General features: G+C 48.0%; 1 protein-coding gene across 4 annotated transcripts in view; it reads left to right on the plus strand.

The window, feature by feature from the left end:
- The window catches only part of USP24 (ubiquitin specific peptidase 24), a 2,099,319-nt gene that overhangs the window by 278,606 nt on the left and 1,798,618 nt on the right, over positions 1-22,095 (plus strand). For all 4 annotated transcript variants that reach the window (XM_078670143.1, XM_078670156.1, XM_078670149.1 and 1 more), the window contains exon 12: positions 19,994-20,097. In XM_078670143.1, the coding sequence (XP_078526269.1) occupies positions 19,994-20,097 (104 nt within the window). The remainder of the gene's footprint in view (positions 1-19,993; positions 20,098-22,095) is intronic.

The following is a 22,095-nucleotide window of genomic DNA, read 5'->3' on the forward strand; positions in this document are numbered from 1 at the left end:
AGAGAAAAAAGTCAACCTGGCTATCAATTTGTATACCGCTATTTATTTTGGCGGTCAAAAAAATAAAGACTGTTAAGTTCATATGTTTTTAGTTTTTAAATCCTAATTATTTAGCATGTTCCACACATTATACATGCAAGGTCCAGAGCACACGATGAAGTATTTTTATGAGGGTAATCACATATGCAAATGGAAGTGAGATCGAATAACAAAAGTTGTTTCTAATAGTTCTTTATAATTTGTATAGGTGAATGCGTTTCTCCTTTCAGAGGAAATGTCAAGAACATGAAACCAGCCAACACGTGTTTCGTCTTAAACGGGTGGTTACCTGCGACTCTTCAGGGCTGAATAAGTATGAGAGTGTGGCAGTATCAGGGAACCGGTGATACTTCCAACCTGGTCCTGGTCGGGTTAAATCAGAAACGGCCGAATACAGCCGAAATCGTGAAAAGAGGAACCGAACCTGTAAAGTTCAAAGAGACCGGCGGGGTATGCCGTCTCAATCTCCAAACCGGCTGTGAGCCAATGTGGAGCGCTGCGGCAAAGGTTGATACTTCCACACTGCCACACTCTCATACTTATTCATCCCTGAAGAGTCGCGGGTAACCACCCGTTTAAGACGAAACACGTGTCGGCTGGTTTCATGTTCTTGATATCTCCTCTGAAAGGAGAACCACATCCACCTATACAAATTATAAAGAACTATTAGAAACAACTTTTGTTATTCGATCTCATTTGCATATGTGATTACCCTCATAGAAATACTTTGTGTGCTCTGGACCTTGTATGTATAAACTTAGAGAGGGTCTTCCCCAACTCTTTCTCAGGGGTTTTGGGTTCCTCCTGACCAAGCAGCACCGTCCCATATCAGCCTTCTCTCCACTCTCACCGCTACCTGATGTGCGCCAACCATTTCTGATTACTTAAAACCCTTTGCAGAAACTCATGTTCCACACATTGTTTGTAAAAATTTCTCGCATGTTTGAGTTGAATACATCAATTAATATGACAATTCAAATGTGCTTGTCAAATATCAAAAACGTGAGAAAATTTAATACAAAAAACTCAATAGAATTACACCAGCAGGACATTGGTTCAACTCGTAATAATACTAAGCAGTTCCTAAGAGGTCCTTTAACTTGGCTTATTTATGGGAAACTGCAACCACACGGGGCAAATACTACTCTGTGGGGTGCTCTTTACAACATGCGCCCTCTCCAGAGGTCCATCATTTTCTGAAAACCCGTTGTGGCAAAATGCAGGAAATGCCGACGCGTTTCCAATCCCAGTCAGTATTTATGGGATTTTCATCAGGGCTAGGCACGGTGTAACCTGAGGGTAAGGTTAATGCACGTATTGTGCTATTGATGATATTCCTTTATCTCAGCTTTCAGGACGATTGTATTAGCCAAGAGGTGTGGACAGGATGCTTCCTCTCAATGTTTACGTTGCTCAAGTGATTCGTAGGCAACGTTCGATACTGGCAGTTTGCCTCACTAATGACTTCAGAAGTCTGGAGATTTGTGGGATTCTTTACAGCAACTTGCAGCCAGACACGCTGGATTTTTTAAAGCTATCTTATACGGCCGGATTGTGTTCCAGTCTTCTCGCCAGAAAATTGAGCAAGAAGATGCTTTTCTTTACAGCAGCAGTCCACTGCTGGACAATAAAGTTTTGTTCCGGACTTTACCATCCATGGGGATTTTAACATCCACCTCAAAAACGCTGCAGCCAAAAGACACTGCTGCCTTCACCGACCTTTTGGTAAGTGCGGGCTTCACACAACTAGTGAATAGCCCTACCCATAATGCTGGCCACGCCTTAGATGGCATATTTTCAGATAACCTGTATATTATAATCTCTTATATTATCCCTCTAGCAGGGTACGATCATTCAGCGATAATGTTCAGCACTGGCCGAGAAATAGCAGCTGAGCCGGAACCACCGCCTTCACTTAAAAAAAAAAAAAAGCCATCATGGAGCATAAAACAAATATTTTACCCACTAAAAAATGCTACGTCTCTTTTAAAATTAGAACTTCCCTAAATACCTCCAAAGAACTCTTCTCTACAGTTCAGAAGCTGAGTAAACTCCCCGTACAAATAAACACAGGTCTAGAAGAAGAATTCTGCAGATTCCTTTCAAGCAAAAGTGAAAGCAGTCACAGATTCCTTTTCCTGCACCCATTGGGTGACAGGAGTGCGCGCTAAGGGACCCTCCCCCACTACCATGGAGGGACTAAAGGGGTTCAGGCATTCCAGTAGTTACCATCCCTAGCTTTAATACCTTTAATCTCATTTTGGATCTACAGCTCATGACCACTCTTAATCAGATGAGAGCTGGATCCCCCATGGGGGATTGCCTTGAAACTCGAAAAGCAACCCCGTTACCCCGACTCCTCTCCTACCCCCTACCTGGTCACAATCTCAAAATAACATCAGTTCAATACTAAAGGGAGCCAGGAGCAGTTCACCTGGGCATCTCGGGGGATCCGTTAAAAAGTCCTCGACTTGAGCAAAATAAAAACCATGGAACTCAACTCTTTAAATCCGACCTTAATTGGAAGTCAATTCAGCGTACAATCTGCTTCACGAATGTAGATAACTGACAAAAAGGGCAAGTTCTCTCCAATTACTCAGCAAGGGGCAGGGATTTAAGAATCTGTTCCTGGAACATTAACGGCCTAGAAAGCAAAAAGACCGCCCCTGAATTCCTACAATATCTACTCACATTTGACCTCCTATTATTACAAGAAACCTGGGAAGACCAAGGATTCGAACTTCAGGGGTTCACGTCCTGTTCCATACCGGCAAACAAAAATTCAATCTTTGGTCGCAGATCGGGAGGGATGACGGTCCTCGCATCCATATCAACAATAGGCAAAATCGAGGCAATGGACTTTCACATTTCTCCACCAAGTGTCATCCAAGTGGTAAAGCTCTCACTTGGGCTAACAATGCAGCCCCAAGAAACAATCATAATCAACACCTATGTTCATCCCAAACAGAAACATAAGGCGGTAGAAGAGCTGGTGAAAGTTTTAGAAAAAATAAGGGAAGCCAGTCTGTCTGATCTATTCTTGATGGCCGGTGACTTTAACACGCTTCTCATCAGCAAAGATCAAGACAGCGACCTCATTCAAGAACTAAACACAGCATGGGGCGTGCCGCCTCAAGGCACCACAAAAAATAATACCCGAACGAAGCTCTCGAAAAATTTCCTTTCCCATTTGGAACAACTCAATCTAAGGGCCTTAAACGGTCGCTACGCCGATGACGACCCTCCAGTAGCCAGCTTCCACTCTAACTTGCACTCCTCGCACCTCGACTACATCTTCGTTTCTCTGAACATGTTTTGTTGGGTTTCTTCCTTCAAAATTGGAGCTAGCGACTTCAGCGACCACCTGCCCCTAGTGGCTGAAATAAGACCCAGCTCGAAACTGGAAATTGCGCCCTTTACTGGCCCAGTTACAGATGTTAGTTCAAACTTAAAGCAGCTACGGTGTAACTCCGGCAACGTTGACTCCATCAGCCTCACCGCGAAAACCCTTTTTTCTCAAATCTCTGGGTCCTCCAAGCTGACTGACGTCTGGCAAACTTCTGCGACGCCATGATGGGGAAAATGATAGGTATGGCGTCCAAAAACCCAGGACAAATAAAGGGGTCTTCGATCGGGAAACACTTAACCATGGACATGAAAGTACAAAAACGAATAATAAATCAAACCTTGAGACTAATGAGAAAGGATCAGGCAAACTGTAGCTTGCAAACAGTTCTCCGGGAAGCTAAAAAACAGCTTAAACGGATGAAATGGGAAAGTCAAAAGCAAAGAAAGGACGATTTTTGGATAAAACTTGTCCACGAGGGGAAGCAGAAAAACAGCTCCAGGTTTTGGCGAATGGTAAAAAGATTGCAGAACCCCGACCATTTAGGGCAAAATTCTCATATATCTGAGGAAGTATGGACAAAATACCTATCATCACACTTCAATGATAATGACGCTATAGGTGTCACGGCAACAATGTCTCCTGGCTTAACACCTCTAAGGCCTGGAAACGAGGAACAACTCAATTACCACGAAATCGCGAGCATACAGGGAACATGGGAGGGTGATGGAATAAGGCCAACGAAATCTGACTAACCAAAAGAGGAAGAAAGTCTAGCAAAGGACGCTGAGCAAGAGCGAATGAAAATTATCCCAGCATACATCAGTCGGCAAATAAAAAAAGGGAGACCTAATGGAGCGCCAGGGCCAAATGGAATACCATCTATGCTGTATAAATCAGATGCAGATTTTTGGAGTTTATCTCTGGCCCCAATATTCACCCAAAAAAAAAGCTCCACTTTGACGCTTCCTGACTCATGGCATGGGTCCGTCATAAGTCCTATTTACAAACACGGGAACAAGAGCCATCCAAATAGTTACCGTCTCATTGCTTTGCTTGACGTTGAAGCAAAATACTTTGCAGGACTTATCCTGGAGGAATTATCATCATGGGCCTCCGAAAATGCCATCATTCCCTTCAATCAAACGGGTTTCTGCAAAGGTCAAGGGACCATCACCAACATCATGGCTCTGTCCCTTGTGATGAGTGCAGCAAAAGCAGCTAAGTCACCCTTATTCCTTAAATTTATCGATTATTCTGCAGCTTTCAATCACGTCGACCGCAACAAACTTTGGCTGAAACCTTACAACTGGGGCATTCCGAAGCGCCTCCTAGATGTTCCAATACTGTTCCACTCCAATACCTGGATTAAAATCAAGCTTGGGGCTGGCACACAAGTCTTGAAGCCGATCAGGACGACAAAGGGATTAAAACAGGGTTGCCTTCTAGCGCCCATCATATTTAATCTCTTTTTAGTGGATCTGCCTGCAGAATTAGAGAAATGCCGTAATCACGCACCCAAGTTAGGGAACATCACTCTCTCAAATCTGTTGTACGCCGACGACCTTGTGTTGATAAGCCGCTCCCAAGTAGGCCTACAGCACCTCTTGAACGCAACCTATGCCTTCTCAGCAAAGAACGGCCTCCAAATAAATCTTCATAAGTCAAAACCCATGATGGTCAATTATAGGAAAAAACTGAATCCTTGCTGGTACCTGAATGGAGAAAAACTTGACAGGGTAGCCTCATATAAATATCTGGGTGTCCTCTTGGATTCAAACAACTCTAGACCTCAACTCCATTCCATCCGAGGGAAAGCCACAATGACGTACCTGGCATTAAAATCTCTTAAGGCAAAACTCCCTGATCTCACACTAAAACCTTTTCTTGAAATCTTGCGTGCGAAACTACAACCAACTCACGTATGGGAGTGAATCACTTCATGGGAAGGATGCCGAACTGCTGGACACGGTCATAGCCAACTCCTATAGGGCCATTTTCAACCTTCCTACTTATGTCTCCCCTGCCCAGATTCGTTTGGAATTCGGCATCATCAAACAAACTCTAGAAAGGCGGAGTGCGTACGTAGCAACCTGGCGCAAAACCGCAACGCAGAAGCAGACTCCCTAAACGCCAACATATGGTCTGAGCTACTATGGCACCGCACGTCGCCGCATAGAGTTTATCTTTTTGAATCAATTGAAGTCCTAGGTTTGTCTGACACCTGGGAAACGTCTACAGACCTCCAGTCCTTTAAAAAACTGGCTAAAAAATCAGCACGTATCATCTCTGCGATTGAAGACAAAGTCTTAGCAAACAGAGCGCATGGATGTACAACCCTGGGTGGCTATGGTAAAACACAGTCACAAGCATACCTTAACATCGGGATGAAAATACAAGTCAAAGAAAAGTTCTTAAAACTGCGCCTCGGTGTAATCCCGATATTGCCACACCTTCCCCCCTGGGTGAGACCACCCGCTTTGCAACAATGTCGCCTGTGCAAGTCTGGCACGGAGGATATTGTCCACGTGCTATGTATATGCCCTAGACCTGGCGTTTCCAACCAGTATCTCGGGAGCTACTGGTAGCTCACCAGGACCCTCAAAGTAGCTCTCAGAGGTGAAGCCAAACCAATCCGATCTCAGTGATTCTGTGTTTATTAAAGAAAGCAGCACTACTCGTTTTATTACCCATAAGAGTTACAGACAGCCAAACCAATGGCAGGACCTCTTGATAACACTCAAACACACACTCTGTTGGCCTATCAATCAATCAATCAGGGATTTATAGAGTGCACTACTCACCCGTGAGGGTCTCAAAGCGCTGAGGGCGGGGGGGCATTTGGGCAGCTCCGGTCATTTGAAAAGCCAGGTCTTGAGGCTCTTCCTGAATGCTTTCAGTGTGGGGCTTCATCTGATCCTGAGGGGGAGTTTGTTCCAGGTCTTGGCCGCGATGTAGGAGAAGGATCTGCCTCCTGTTCTGGCTCTGTGATTGCGGGTGATTTCAGCCAAAGTCTGGTCTGCAGAGCGGAGGTTTCTCCTGGAGGCGTAGAAGGAGATTCTTTCATTGAGTTGTTGGGGTTTGGTGTTGTGGAGGGCTTTGTAGGTGAGTGTGAGCAGCTTGAAGGTCACTCTTTTTTCGAAGGGGAGCCAGTGGAGGTCTCGTAGGTGCTGGGTGATGTGGTCTTGTTGTGAGATGCTGTGGATGAGTCTGGCTGCGACGTTCTGGAAGGTCTGGAGTTTGTGGAGCAGAGATTTGTTGATTCCGGCATAGAGGGTATTCCTGTAACCCAGCCTGCTGGTAATGAGTGCATGGATGAAGGTCTTCCTGGATTCGGGGGCAATCCATTTAAAGGTCTTGCGAAGTATGCGTTGAAGCACATGGAGGCTACGGTGTTGGCCTATGGGTCTGCCACATGAACCATCATTATCCACTTTAAATCTACCTAAGAAGGAGATTGGCCATGTTATATGCCCTGCTCTATCAGTCACACCGTGTGTGACATCAAAGAATAGTGGCAGCAGTAACCAGGGCGGACCCATCAAAGTGTGTGACTGCAAGAACTAAAATGACAATGTGTTAGTTGGGAGCATGATCTACCAAAGAGCTGAGGGAAGAGAGTATGCATCCAGGGCAGAGACAATTAGAAGCATCACATTCATTTTTGTGTGGGTGTGTGACATTGTGTCCTTCCCTAATAAACAGTGTTAGTTCCTTAAAGCTACTCCTAATGGCAAGGGCTGCAAAATATGAATGCTGGTCCCCATCATAAGAGTATTATCTCTGATGCAATTGTGCCAGTTCATGGTATAATTGTGCCATTGCCACAATATTACCATCCTTGGCTATTTTGGGCATACAAGTCTAGTAATTACATACTTGCTGCCATCACTGACATATTAAGAGCATGACTGGCTTGCTTTTAGCCATTCCTGACAGAGTGGCAACCGCTTCTCCCATAATAATGTCTATAACTGATATATGTTGGGCATCCAGGTGTGGCACAGTGGTAGCCCCGGTTTAATGGTGGGCATTATTAGCATAAAAGATGCATTAATAGTGTTATGGTGAGCAAGCATGGCCTATGATTCCAATTCCTGGGTATTTGAAGCAGAATTTGTCCATTAGAGGCATTTTTACATGGCGGTACTCAATGAAAACGAAAAACTGATGTTTAGGGACTGTATTTTCTAAACGTGAAAACTGATTTGATTTTTAAAGAAAAAAATTATGCTTTTTCTGAAAAGGTTTTCCTTTTGGAAAATTGAGTTTGATTGCTCAAAGTGGAAAGTGGGTTTGATAGAAAAAAAAATATTTTTAAAAACTAATATGCCAATGAAGACAACATATTACAATTCTAAAACACATTTAAAGTTTGTTAGCTGAATGATAATTCAATTTGAGTTGGGGAGAGTACCCTTTGTGGCATACAGCATGTGATGATTTGAATTTTAATTGATTACAAGCATTTAATATTGATAAACGGTTTCCTAGCATTCTGCTGATAACTTCATCTGGAATGTTTGGGCAGTTATTACTGATAAATCATTCTTAGGGTGGTCATAGTGTAATGTTAATACATACAATCAGCATTTTACAGTGATAAAATATGCTAGTAGCTTGGCAGGACTTTCCTTGAGCAGAATTAGCTCTCACTACAGAAAAGGTTGGAGACCCCTGCCCTAGACTGAGGGACCTGAGGCGCAATCTCCTGCTTCCATCTTTTAAGTCACATGCTGTACGGACCTGTAGGCAGGCAGTTATACTATGCTTTACTTCTAGCAACACAAACTTTAACTGCCAGGTCGTGAAGTTCTTTGACTCATTAAAAAAAAGACTTGACATCGTTTGAAGTTCTTCACTAGCACCTGAGGACATCTTTGATCTGCTCACAGCAATGCAGTATTCTTTTTGATCCTAATTACAGTTTGGTTTTCAATGTTGCTACTGGTATTTTATATTTTTGTAAAGATTTTAATTAATCATGCACAAATAAAAATATTACCTTACCCTGGGACCCGCGCCCCCCAAAATTCCTCCACTCTGTTCCTGAGGTCACAGTTAATTACCTCAGATATCTTCAACAGTATGTTTTCCCAGGGATATTTTCCATTACAATGGACGAGGGCATCCATTCTCCCGGGCTGAAAAAATTAAATCTGGACAATAAAGACCCGAACAGCTATAGGCCATTCTCCAGATTGCCTCTTCCGGCCAAGATCATGGAGAAGGCCATGAATATAGAGCTTACCCAGTTTATCTGAAAGAGACACGTTAGTATTAGATTCCTTACCTTAGAATATCCCCAGGCGTCAGACTGGATCCGGAAATTTTTGCGTAGCAGTACCCTTGCGCGTCGGTAGGCGTCGTCTGCGGCTCCGCGTCCGTCATCGGCGTCGTGGGCGCCGTGATGACGTCGTCGGAGTACTTAGACGCCGCCTCCGCGTGCTGACGTCAGTTCTTCTTTTTTCCGCGCCAGCAAGCGCAGATCTGGAAAAAGCAGTAACGCTAGTCATTTTTTACTAACTTTTTTTATCCTTTTTGATTGCTTTTCGAAGTCTCTCGACTCCGAACGGTGCCGTAGGGATGCCCGGCTTCAAGCACTGTGACGATTGCGACCGTCTGATGTCGGTCACGGATCCTCACCGCGTCTGTTTGTCATGTTTGGGCGTCGACCACGACGACAAGGCTGCTCTGACTGCCGGGCCCTCTCCTCGAAGGCCAGGCGGGAGCGGTCCCGTAGGCGCCTCGAGCTCCGGCAGTCGGTCCCGCGCCGTGAGAGGTCCCGATCCCATGGGAGGTCGAGGGACAGGTCGCGGGCTCGGAGCCACCACAGCTCCGAGGGTAGGCCGCACTCCTCCGGGTCGAAGTCGTCGTCAGGTAAGAGGCACAAGAAGTCCAAGCGGTGTCATCGCTCCTCGGACTCCCCCCGACGCTCGCACGATGCGGCCGGGGGTTCGGGTGACACCACCCACGCGGCTCCGTCGGAGTCACGGGCGCTCCACACCCACCGGTCCCTGGGCTGAACGCGACGCCGGAGGAGATCGAGCGCTTCCTCATGGCCATGAGGAAACTCTCTCCTCCGACGGGCTCCGCGGCGCCTTCGGGCCCAGCGGACCCGTCTGGGGGCCCTAGCGGGTCGGCGGCTCCGGCCCCGACGCCGTCGGGTGCTTCGGCCCCGACGCCACCGACGCCTTCGGGCCCGGCGCCGCAGGCCCCCATTCTCCCGCCGGCGCCTTCGGGCCCGGCGCCGAGGGGTCCAGTTGTTCCGACGCCGCCGGCGCCTTCGGGCCCGGCGCCGTCCTCCTTCGGGTTCGGGATCGTCGCCGGTGGATCTGACGACCTCCCCGGTGTCGGACCCTCAGGTGTCGCCTCCGGCGCCGTCCTCGGGCGGCGCAGACCCCGGTCCTGCCTTCGTTCCTGTTCAGCCGTCGGAACGGCCCCGTTGGGCGCCGCTCCAGACGTCGTTTGGTGAATTTCACTTTTATGAACAGGCCCCATTGGTTGAAAACCCTGAATTTCAGGAGATGAGTGATGAAGAAGACTGGGAGGGGTCTGAGGACCCTCTGACCAGGGAGTGTCAGTCTCAGGAGGACTGGACAGGAGACCTTGGGGAGGCCAGTGGCCTGGACACCTCTCCGGACACTGGGTTTGTCTCCCCTCCTACCGTGGCTTCGGAGGAGGGGGCAACATATAGTGTGGTGCTGATGAGGGCTGCCAAGGCCTTGGGCCTTGAGCTCCCCGTCGCGGCCGTGAGGACTAACCTCCTCACTGAGGTCCTTAAACCGCAGTCAAGCTCGGCCGAGCCTCTGCTGCCCTTTAATGAGGCCTTGACCGACGTTCTTCTGGGCACTTGGTCCAAGCCCGCTACGGGTTTGCCCGTAGATAGGAACGTGGCCAGACGCCACCACCCAGCCCCGGGCGACCCATGTTTCCTGTCCTCCCACCCTACCCCCGAGAGCCTGGTCATCCAGGCCTCCAATTCCCAGACCGCATTCCCGTCGGCCCCGCCGGACCGGGAATCCAAGAGGTATGACCAGTATGGGAAGAAGATCTTCTCATCCCTTAGTCTAGGACTGCGGTCTTCCAACACCGCCTGCCTCTTGGGACGTTACACCCACTCTGTGTGGGATAAGGTCGCGGAAGTGCTGCCAGAGTGTCCGTTGGAGGTACGGGCCAAACTCGGCCAAGCCCTTCTGGAGGGCCGGGATGTAGCCAAGTATTCCATCCGGTGTGGGCTGGATACCACTGACTCGCTGGGTAGAGCGATGGCAACGATGGTGGCGGTCAGACGCCACGCCTGGCTGAGGTCCGCCAACTTCTCGGCAGATGTTCAGAGCACGCTCATGGACATGCCGCTCGATGGCCGTCGCCTCTTTGGCGACAAGGCAGACCATGCGCTTGAGCGCTTTAAGGACTCCAGGGCTACGGCCAAGTCCTTAGGCCTCTCGGGCCAGCGCCAGCAATCGGCTGCCTTTCACTCCTTTCGTGGCCACGTAAGGGGTGCGCCCACACGCGCCGCCAGCCACGCACCGCAGGGCAATACTGGGAACCGGTCGGGGGGCAGCGGCGAGGTCAGTCCACACCTTCCCCCGCAGCATCCGCCTCGAAACCCTCCTAGTCCGTGCTTTCAGCCCCATGTGACGCCAGTGGGGGGCAGGGTTCGCCATCACCACCTCCACTGGCGCACTGTCACATCGGACAGGTGGGTGCTGCAAATCGTCCGAAGGGGCTACTCCCTCCCCTTCGAGGCGTCTCCTCCAGCCATGCCAACGCAGAACCACCGTGTATCGGGGGATCATTTGCGACTTCTGCAGGAGGAAGTTACGGCCCTCTTGGCCAAGGGGGCCATCGAGCGCGTTCCTGGACCAGAAGTAGGGTGTGGTTGCTACTCCCACTACTTTCTGGTACCCAAGAAGGGCACGCCCTATCTTGGACCTAAGGAACGTCAACGGCTTCCTCCGGAAGGAGAAGTTCAAAGTGCTGACTCTGGCTCAGGTTCTGGCTGCCCTGGACCCAGGAGACTGGATGGTAGCGTTGGACTTGCAGGACGCTTACTTTCATATCCCCGTCCTGCCTGCCCACCGGCGCTACCTGCGGTTCATGGTGGGCCACGAGCACTTTCAATTTACCGTGCTCCCCTTCGGCCTTACCAGCGCCCCACGGGTGTTCACAAAGGTGATGGCGGTGGTCGCAGCTCATCTGCGCAGGTTAGGGGTTTCAGTCTTCCCCTACCTCGACGACTGGCTGTTGAAGGCGGGCTCGCCCCAGACAGTCGCCAGCCACCTCCAGACGACGGCGGACCTCCTGCACCAGCTGGGGTTCTCCATCAATGTGCCGAAGTCACACCTGTGCCCCTCTCAGAAGCTCCTCTTCATCGGAGCGGTTCTGGACTCGGTTTCGGGTTTATCCGCCCGAACAGTGGGTCTGGGATATTCAGGCTCTGATTCCCATCTTTCAGCCGTTATCCCGGGTTTCGGTCAGGTTGACGCTGCGGCTTCTGGGGCTGATGGCCTCCTGCATCCTAATGGTGCATCACGCCAGGTGGCGGATGCGGGCTCTGCAGTGGGACCTGAAGTTTCAGTGGGCCCAGCATCAGGGCAACCTATCCGACCACGTCCTCATCTCGGAGGGCATTGCGAGACAGCTGCAGTGGTGGCTCACAGACCGCGATTGGGTCAGCGGCAGATCCCTCTCCCTTCCCCAACCGGAGCACGTAGTTGTGACGGACGCGTCCCTCCAGGGCTGGGGAGGCCACATGGGAGAGGCGGAGATCAGAGGCCTCTGGTCTCCGGCGGAGACCCGGCTCCACATCAACCTGTTGGAGCTCAGGGCGATTCGTCTAGCACTGAAGGCATTCCTCCCCTCTGTCCGGGGGAGTGTAGTGCAGGTGTTCACGGACAACGCCACTGCCATGTGGTACTGCAACAAACAAGGCGGGGTGGGGTCGTGGATCCTTTGTCAAGAGGCTCTTCGCCTTTGGCTGGAACGCCAGGGCGTGACCCTGGTGGCTGAACACCTGGCGGGTTCTCTGAAGGCCAGGGCGGACGAGCTCAGCCATCGGTGCATGATGGATCACGAATGGCGTCTGAACTCGGACGTGGCGCAAGGCCTCTTTCAGCGATGGGGAGAGCCTTGGTTAGATCTATTCGCCACTGAAGAGAACGCGCAATGTCATTTGTTCTGCACGTTGGAATTTCCAAGGCGGCACTCGCTCGGAGACGCTTTTCGTCGCGAGTGGAGTTGCGGTCTGTTGTACGCCTTTCCGCCTATACCACTTCTGCCCAGAGTGCTGAAGAAGATCAAGCGCGACCGGGCCCAAGTCATCCTTGTGGCTCCGGACTGGGCGAGAAGGTACTGGTATCCAGAGCTACTCAGTATGTCAATCGATCCCCCGGTTCGTCTGCCTCTTCAGGAGGACCTTCTGTCGCAGCAGCAGGGGACGGTCCTCCACCCGAACCTGTCCAGTCTCCACCTCCATGCTTGGAGATTGAGCGGCGACAGTTGAGGCCATTTGACTTGCCTCCTGAAGTTTGTAACATCATTCTGGCAGCCAGGCGTCCCTCCACAAAGTCGGTATACGCCTGCAGGTGGAACAGATTTGTGGCATGGTGCACAGCAAAGGCTGTGGATCCCCTCAATGCCCCTCTTTCTGAGGTCCTTCTCTTCCTTCTTTCTCTTGCCCAGCAGGGCTCTGCTCTGGGCACTATCAAGGGCTACCTTTCTGCCCTTTCAGCCTTTCTCAGGCTGCCTGATCAACCTTCTTTGTTCAAGTCCCCTATTGTTAACAGATTTCTTAAGGGCATCACACACACGCTTCCTCCTGTTCCGTTTGTGATGCCTCAGTGGGACTTGAACCTGGTTCTTACATTTCTGATGTGCGCTCCCTTTGAGCCACTTCACAACTGTCCTCTTCGCCTTCTGACTTTGAAGACTGCTTTCCTGGTTGCCATCACCTCTGCCAGGAGAGTGAGTGAGCTCCAGGCCCTTTCTTGTACTCCACCTTTCCTTTCTGTCCATCCGGACAAAGTGGTGCTGCGTACCAAGCCTTCTTTCCTGCCCAAGGTTGTCACGGCCTTCCACATCGGGCAGTCTATCACCTTGCCAACCTTCTTCCCGCCACCGCATCCCTCTAAAGAGGAAGAGCGGCTCCACCATCTGGACCCAAAACGTGCGCTCTCATTCTACTTGGATCGCACACGCCAGTTCCGGGTGGATGACCAACTCTTTGTTGGTTACGTGGGTGCGGAGAAGGGGAAAGCGGTGCACAAGAGGACCATCTCCCGGTGGATCATCCTGTGTATCCAGGCATGCTACTCCTTGGCTCGGAAGGAGCCTCCTGCTGGATTGCGGGCTCATTCTACCCGAGCCACGGCGACTACCACTGCCCTGGGCAGGGGAGTGCCCTTACAAGACATCTGTCAGGCAGCTACGTGGGCATCGTTGCACACGTTTGCGAGACACTACTGCCTGGACAGCCAAGTCCGGAGGGATGGCTTCTTTGGCCGTTCCGTCCTCCGGGACTTTCTGGTGTGATTATTGGTTCGCAGACCCACCACCGGGGTTGGTATTGCTGGGGTATCTATTCTAAGGTAAGGAATCTAATACTAACGTGTCTCTTTCAGATGCACAAGTTACTACTTGTGTAACGATATATCTGTAAGAGACATTAGTTAGTATTAGATTCCTTACCGACCCACCCATCCTCCCCGTTCTGCGAACCAATATCTAGGGTTAGGGTTGTCCCCTTTCAGGGCCCTAGTTTCAATGGCACCAGTGTTGGTTTTTAACATGGCTCTGCGTTTCTGGCGCGGAAAAGCTGTGTCTAAGAACTGACGTCAGCACGCGGAGGCGGCGTCTAAGTACTCCGACGATGTCATCACGGCGCCGACGACGGACGCGGAGCCGCAGACGACGCCTACCGACGCGCAAGGGTACTGCTACGCAAAAATTTCCGGATCCAGTCTGACGCCTGGGGATATTCTAAGGTAAGGAATCTAATACTAACTAATGTCTCTTACAGATATATCGTTACACAAGTAGTAACTTGTGCATTAATGAGAATAAACTTCTTGATAGCTCTCAATATGGCTTTAGAATTCTACATAGCTTGGAGTTCATTCTGATCAATGTGTTGGAGGAAATAAGAGAGGCGGAAAGATTTCCTTGATCCTGCTGGACCTCTCGCCGGCTTTCGACACGGTCAATCTCGATCTTATCAGTCGTCTCTTTTCTCTGGGCATTAGGGATAGGCGTTGGCTCTACTGAAGTCTTTTCTCATTGATGGAGAGCAATTGGTGGAGCTTGGGGGAGATACAAGTCCACGTTCTTGTTTCCTTGCGGGCTGCTGCATTGTTCCTCGCTGAGTCCGACCCTTTTTAACCTCCGTCACACCCCTCTGCTCACCTGTAAAGTCCTTCGGTTTCAAGATGGTGTTGTATGCTGACGACATGCAAATCTTGGCATCCTTTGCAGGGGATCTAACGAACACCGCATTGAGATTTCACGATTGTATGCGTAAAGTTGGTAATTGGATGTCCCAAAACTGCCTGCAGCTAAATACAGTTAAAACTGAGGTGCTTCTCTTTGGACGCAATAACGCCTTCTGAATACCAAGTTGGGGGCCAGAGGAACGGGGAGAAATCCACAACTCAGTCATGAAGGTGAAAATCGTAGGAGTTTACTTTGACACGAAGCTGTCCGGGGCAAAACAACATGATCACCTCTTCCTGTTTCTTCACGATTAAAACTCTCAGGAAAATATTAACTTTTACTCCATAAGAGCTTCAGAATGCTGTTGTTGCGGCACTTATCGTGTCTAAAATTGATTACTGAAATGGCCTTTTTTTCAATATACAATCACGATACCTCAATAAATTGCAGGTCCTCCAAAATGCAGTGGCTCATGCTCTCCCAGTTTTGCACTTGCTATCAGTTAAAGGACAAAACAGATTCAAGGCCCTCTGTATCGCCTTTAAAGTGTCACATGGACTTTGCCCAGATTACTTTAACAGAGTTTCAGGTGGTACATCCCAGAGAGGAAGCTTTGGTTAGCGGCCTCCTCCAATCTAGTAATTCCTCGGGCTAAAACTCCCTCATTAAAGGGGGTGGGGGGGGGGGAGTATCGTGCGGGCACTGCTAGCTTGTGGAACTCACTCCCTTTGATACTTAAGAAGGAAAGCAATCTTCTGGCATTCCACAAACTTTTAAAAACTTGGCTGTTCAAAAACTAGCCTGAGTGCCTTAATCCGATTCAGAAAAGGGGGTGGTGATGAACAGAGTGTCTGAATTAAGCAGACCACTCTTACCCAGTCCAAAGATCAGGGCTTGATCCATCACCGTTATTTAGCTCACTGCCCCATCCCATCCCAGAACCTGGCTATATGCAAATTAGTCTGTCCCTGGCCCAGTGCATCATGGGAACAGGGCAGACCAAACTACCAAGCCAATTCTTCACCAGAAAGGAGACAAGCTACCGGGGACCGGTTTCTGGCATTTCAGCCTCGTCGGCCCGGCTTGCTTGAATCCTGATGGAGCAGTGAGCAAGGGACTCATGTCTGAGTATACCCTGCCACTCCTATAGTGGCCAAAAACGATTCAGAAAAGGGGGTGGTGATGAACAGAGTGTCTGAATTAAGCAGACCACTCTTACCCAGTCCGAAGATCAGGGCTTGATCCATCACCGTTATTTAGCTCACTGCCCCATCCCAGCTCAGAACCTGGCTATATGCAAATTAGTCTGTCCCTGGCCCAGTGCATCATGGGAACAGGGCAGACCAAACTACCAAGCCAATTCTTCACCAGAAAGGAGACAAGCTACCGGGGACCGGTTTCTGGCATTTCAGCCTCGTCGGCCCGGCTTGCTTGAATCCTGAGTGCCTTAATCCAGCATCTCCTTCTGGTTAGCCAATATAGTAGAGACGCCGCTTCTAGGCACCCTCTGGTATTAGTGTGTGTTACAAATCTTCATTTAATTTTATGTAATTTCATTTCTATTCCTGCCCACAGGTAAATTGATAGGTGGCCTGGTGTCTAAGACTGTCTCTTGGCCAACTTGAATCTCTTACCACACATCCTACTCCAGAGAACCTTCTGGTTCAGACCTCAATCAGTAAAGTGAATCCCAGTTCATACCCATTATTCCCCCTGGTAGGGAGGCCGAGAGGATTGAGGCTTTTGGCAAGTGTGTGCTTTCCTTTGCCAGTCTAGCAGTGCGGTTGCTTACCACGGTTTCCTTTCTTGATCACTATACACCTGGCCAGTGAGATCTTGCCAGTGGTCCCGTAAGACCTTAGGTTCAGAGAATTCATGATAGATAAGACACAGACAAAATAAGTTATCCACACTGGCTTCGATACTAGTGATTGCCTGGGGATGGGAGTTGGCACCAGTGTTGTACTTAGTTGATACATGTGCATGGGCTCCACAGGCTTTTCTGGTGATATACTTGCCTTCCACATGGATATGTTCTTTAATGGGTCTCACCTTTTTGGTTTCAACAGCCACCAAATGCTTTAGTCTGCTCCTAGTGCCTATCCAGTTGGGGTGGTATCCATTATTTCCTCCCAAGTTGTTTATCTATTACGTCCGACAGATGGGCCATACAAATCCTTCAGCATGGCTATGCCCTGCCTTTTTATTTTACCTCACCAAATATTACCTCCCACCCTCCCCAGCAGTGGATGGGGGTGTGAGAAAGTCCACTTGCCACCAGGAATTTAACATTAAAACAATAAAGGGGGTGGTAATGGTCCACTGTGGCATAGGGTCATGCCCCCTTCCCAGAAGGGGGCAATAGTCTTTCTGCCCACAGGTGCAGTAGTCTTTCTGAGCCCCACCACCCCACCCCCTACCATTCCTTGGGCTGAAATCAAATTGCAATAACTACTGCTTGCTGTTCTTTCTTCATTTCTTCTGTTTCTGTGTTAAGCACCTGCCGTCCCCTGTTTTGGTTTGCCTTTAATTAAAGTAGAAACAAATAGGAGGACAACTCTAAAAAAGTGTAGAGTCTTGGTTAACCTACTTGTGAGTAATATCTTTGACATGACTTGTGTTTGCTAGTATTTTGTCTTCTAATTTCTCCAGGTCCAGCAGTTCAATTTTCAGTGTTGTGCTTTTTGGTGGGATGCCAAGCGTGTGTATAGTCTTGCCATTCTTCCTCCTAGTTATGTCCTTTTAAGTCTGCAGCTCTGTCTCCTCCTTATTGCTCATTCTGACCTTCCTGCTTCCTCCTATTCTATGCTTTCCTTGTGTTGTCTTTTCAATTCCCGTTTTCTCTTACACGCCCCCTCTAAATTGATTACTTCCATTCATATTTTTGTCACTTTTTTTGTTTCTCATGTTTCCCCATTCTTAACTCTTCTCCTCGACCAGGCTTTGCGAATTGTGGGTGTACCGTAACAGTCAGGTTTAGCACCAATCTAATCAATCCAATTTTCTAGAGGCGAATGAGATTCTGCATGACACCCAGTCAGGTTTTCGCCCTAGTCTTAGCACAGAGACGGCGCTCCTCGAGGTCTCCGAAACAATCAAGGAGATCCTGGATTCAGGGGGCAAAGCCATGCTGGTGATGTTGGATCTGTCGGCGTCCTTCGACACCGTCCCCCATGATGGTCTTCTCACTAGACTCTATGAGATAGGACTTCGGGAAACGGTGTTCAGCTGGTTTTCCTCCTTTCTAGCTGGCCGCCGGCAAACGGTCTGGGCCTCACTAGATTCCGCCGTGATGCCTCCTCTGGGAGTCGGGGTCCCGCAGGGCTCTATTTTGAGCCCGACCCTCTTTAATATCTTTATGACCCCTTTGGCGGCGTTGGCGGAGTCGTTTGGGGCCCGGATCGTATCCTATGCCGACGATACCCAGCTCATCTTCTCGTGTAAGAGAGGAGGAGATTTTGAGGGGGAGAGTATCCGGGATTGCCTTGGGGCTGTGTTTCAATGGTTCCAACTGCACAGACTCAAGTGCAATTCCGACAAGTCCGAGATACTCTTCTTTGGGTGCGATACGGAGCCAGACTGGCAGGCTTGGTGGTCTATCGACATGTTCCCCCCAACGTGTTCATCCCAAATGGCTAAGAACTTGGGTGTTAAGATGGACACGGGGCTGACAATGAAGGCCCAGATTCTGGGGGTGTCGGGCATGTGTTTCGGCCTCCTCAGGATGCTACGGAGGTTTCTTCCCCGGTTATCGGAGGAGCACAGGAAGCTGACTGTACAGGCCCTGATAGGCTCCAGGTTGGATTATTCTAACGTTCTATACCTGGGCCTGCCAGAGTACCTGTTACAGCGGCTACAAGTTGTGCAGAATGCTGCGGCAAGAGCGATCTACGGAGTGAACAGACGTACCAGTGCTGCGGGCTTGCTCCAGACTTTGCACTGGCTCCCAATCCGTAAGCGGATCGCCTTTAAGGCTCTGACTCTGACATACAAGGCCCTCCATGCGACGGGAGCTAAGTACCTCCAGAGGAGACTTACTTTTTACCAACCAGCTCGCTCTCTGAGGTCAGAATCTTTATTTCTGGCTACTGTTCCACGAGTGAAGAGAGCGCGCTTGGGAGGTCGCTCCTTTGGATTACTGGCGCCCCAATTATGGAATTCTTTGTCCCTTTCCCTCCGGGGAGCCACTGGCCTATTAGCTTTTAGAAAGGACCTTAAAACCTGGCTGTTTATCCAGTAGGCCTCTTTGGTTGCTGTTTCTTTCTTTCCTGTGTCTTTTTCTCTTTTTAATGTGTTATGTTAGTTTACTGCAGCCTTCTTCAATTAAAAGCGCCGGGACACTCTTTTTGAGTAGCCGCGCACTCTACAAAAACCATTTTAACATAACATTAACATAACAATCTCTGATCTGCAGGCTGGCAGACAATGAGTTTTTACTATGCTGAACCGTTGCAGAACATTAAAAAATAACACTGCATTGGTATGTCGCCTCACTAAGCATTCTTTAATGAGTGCTGACATTTAAGTGATCAATGGAACCTCTTGGACTAGTCATTGCTCCAAAGGATTCAACATATCCTCTGTTTCTGGGGCAGGAACCCACTCATTGCACAAAGCTGTTCACTCCATAGAGCGTCTTCAATTTTTATTATACTGCTGTTCATTGACCTGCATGACCACAGATAGGTATACCATTATTTAGAGAAGGATTAAGTGACAGGTCACGCCTGTTGACTTTTCCTGTGATTGTTATATTTCCTTTTCCATTCTTGTTTGGCATTCACTTGTCGTGTTTTTTCTTTCTCCTTTAATTTGTGTTCAGGTTTATTTACTCATATTTCTTTATTTGATTCTGGTTTGTCTTGTCTGTTTTTTCTATATTCTCCTTTTTCTATATTTCTTGAGTGCCCTCAGGTTGAAGTGATTATGCCCTTAAACAAGGAAAAAGTTTCTTCTCCTGATTTTCGTTTATGAAAGTACAATTAGATTACTTAAGTGCCAAGTGCATAATTTTAAACGTGGTTATTTGCAGTGTCCTTTGTTAAATGTTGTTGTTCTTGTAATGTTTCTTCAGCTCCATTCCCATGCTCCTGTGTCCACCTTGGAGCACTGCATGATTGTATTCGTTTTGTAAAAGATCTGGTAAGGAAATTACCTCTTTATCTTCTTCCATAGGTAACATAGACCAAGCTCAATACTGTGATCGGATAAAAGGAATTATTGAACTGTTGGGCAGTAAATTATCTTTAGATGAGCTCTCTAAAATTTGGAGAATACAAGTATGTTTTTTTGATTTTTATTTTGCATGTTGATATTTCGAAAATTGTATATATCTTTTCATCTCACAATGACTCTGTACTCAAACTTTAGAGTAGCCAATCCTGCATGGATAAGGATTGCTTGTTCTACAGCGTATCACCTCCTTGAGACACTGTTGTTAAATTTGCACTAGAATCTTTAGCAGAGTCCTTAGCCACACTTTATTGATGAGGTATGTTGACAGGATGTCTATTCCAGTTCTTGACATTGCATCAGATGTGTTTTATGTATTTTCTTTACAGTTTTATTTTCAGTGCAATGTTTTGCTATATTTTGGTCTTCCTGCTTAGCCTTGCATTTCATGTTTATAACACATTTCCCATCATCATCATACACTAAACTGATGTTTTATTTACAATTCAATCACTATTCTCAACCTAGAATTTTCTTACAATAAGATTTAAAACACCAAGCCCTTCATATGCCACTGTGAACCCCATGCAATCCTGTTGTCATTACAGTTTAATCTGTATACAGAGCTACGAGAAGATCTGATTGTCCATATGTTTTTTTATCTACGCACTAATGTATAGGTAACCACCAGCTTTACCTATGGATGTCCACTATCAAAATGCAAATGATGCTAAGATTGAGACTCTATGGGACTGAATAGCATGACAAATGTTTTTAAACTTTTTACCTAGAAAACCTAACTTCCGTTGAATACTTTCCATTTAGTTTTAAGTGATAGTGCTGCTACTGATGACTTTGGCCTACAATTTCCTTGTTTGCAAAATTATGTTTTAGGTTTACTGTCTAACTCGTCCATTAAACAACCTGTTTAAAGTTGGCTAAATCTAGCAGTTCTCGTTTTCATACTTTACATTCCCCAAAGCTATTAACAGTACCTTCTAATTTCTGCCCCTTGGTGTCTTTTAATGACAAACACTTTTACCTGGCCTTCCAAATCCCTGTCTTGAGGACTGTTCTCATGATATAGCTGGCATTGAGTAAATGTGACTCTAAATAAGGAGCATCACAGGGATGCAAAACCAGGTCACCCTCCACTCATAGTTACTCAACAAAAAGGCCTGATTGCGATTAACACACAGAAAACATATATATTCTTAGTTTACTGGGTATCAACTGTACCTCCTGGCTAAGGCTATGCTTATATTATTTTAGTCCTAACCCACATGTGTGTACATTTATTTGAATGAAACATTCAACCACAGCCATGTCCCAATATTCATAAGAATTAAGGATGATACTGGCACACTAATCATGAAAAATATGAGAACATGTGAAAAAATGTGAGGCGGGTCAGAAAGTGCCTCAGGTAAGCACCACGCACAGAGCTGCTGCTAGGTAGTCACTAGTGTGCTCACTTTATTATTATTTTTTAAAATTTTTTTTTTTTTTTATAAAAACCTTTATTGAAAGATACGTATTATTACAAGCGCAGGCCTACAACCACGAGGGCCGGCCGCAAAATCAGGAGATTCAAAAAGAAGCAACATCAATGTGTACGATAGAATGAATACAGGATAGACGTGGAATAAAGTCGTTACACAGTCAGCGCCAGGATAAAAAAGGTTTCATTTTACGTTTTATAGAGGAGGCAGCAACCATGTCTACCAGAGCGTCATGCAACAGATACAGAGAAAGAAGGGGGGGGGGGGCGGGAGGGAAACAGCCCCCCACGCTATCAGATAACCACAGTAGGGCAAGGCCCAGAGTCATCCCACGCCCATCAAAGATTCAAAAATAAAGGACAAATCGCAGCAAACAAATAAAGTGGACGCCACAAGTACAGCCCTCCCGCCCCGAAAAAGGAGAAAGTGCAGACATTTACGAAACAAAGGATATAAAACAAAGGGACATAGCCCACCCCCTAGAAAAAGGCAAAAAAGGGACCATAGAAGAAAACAAACTAAAATAACAAACACCCCCCCCACCCTACATCACTGTAATGGCTACGGCCTACCCCACTAAACAGCGTGCCTGTCGCCCAGAGT

Source organism: Lissotriton helveticus, chromosome 1_2 (assembly GCF_964261635.1).
Source record: "Lissotriton helveticus chromosome 1_2, aLisHel1.1, whole genome shotgun sequence".
NCBI lineage: Eukaryota > Metazoa > Chordata > Amphibia > Caudata > Salamandridae > Lissotriton > Lissotriton helveticus.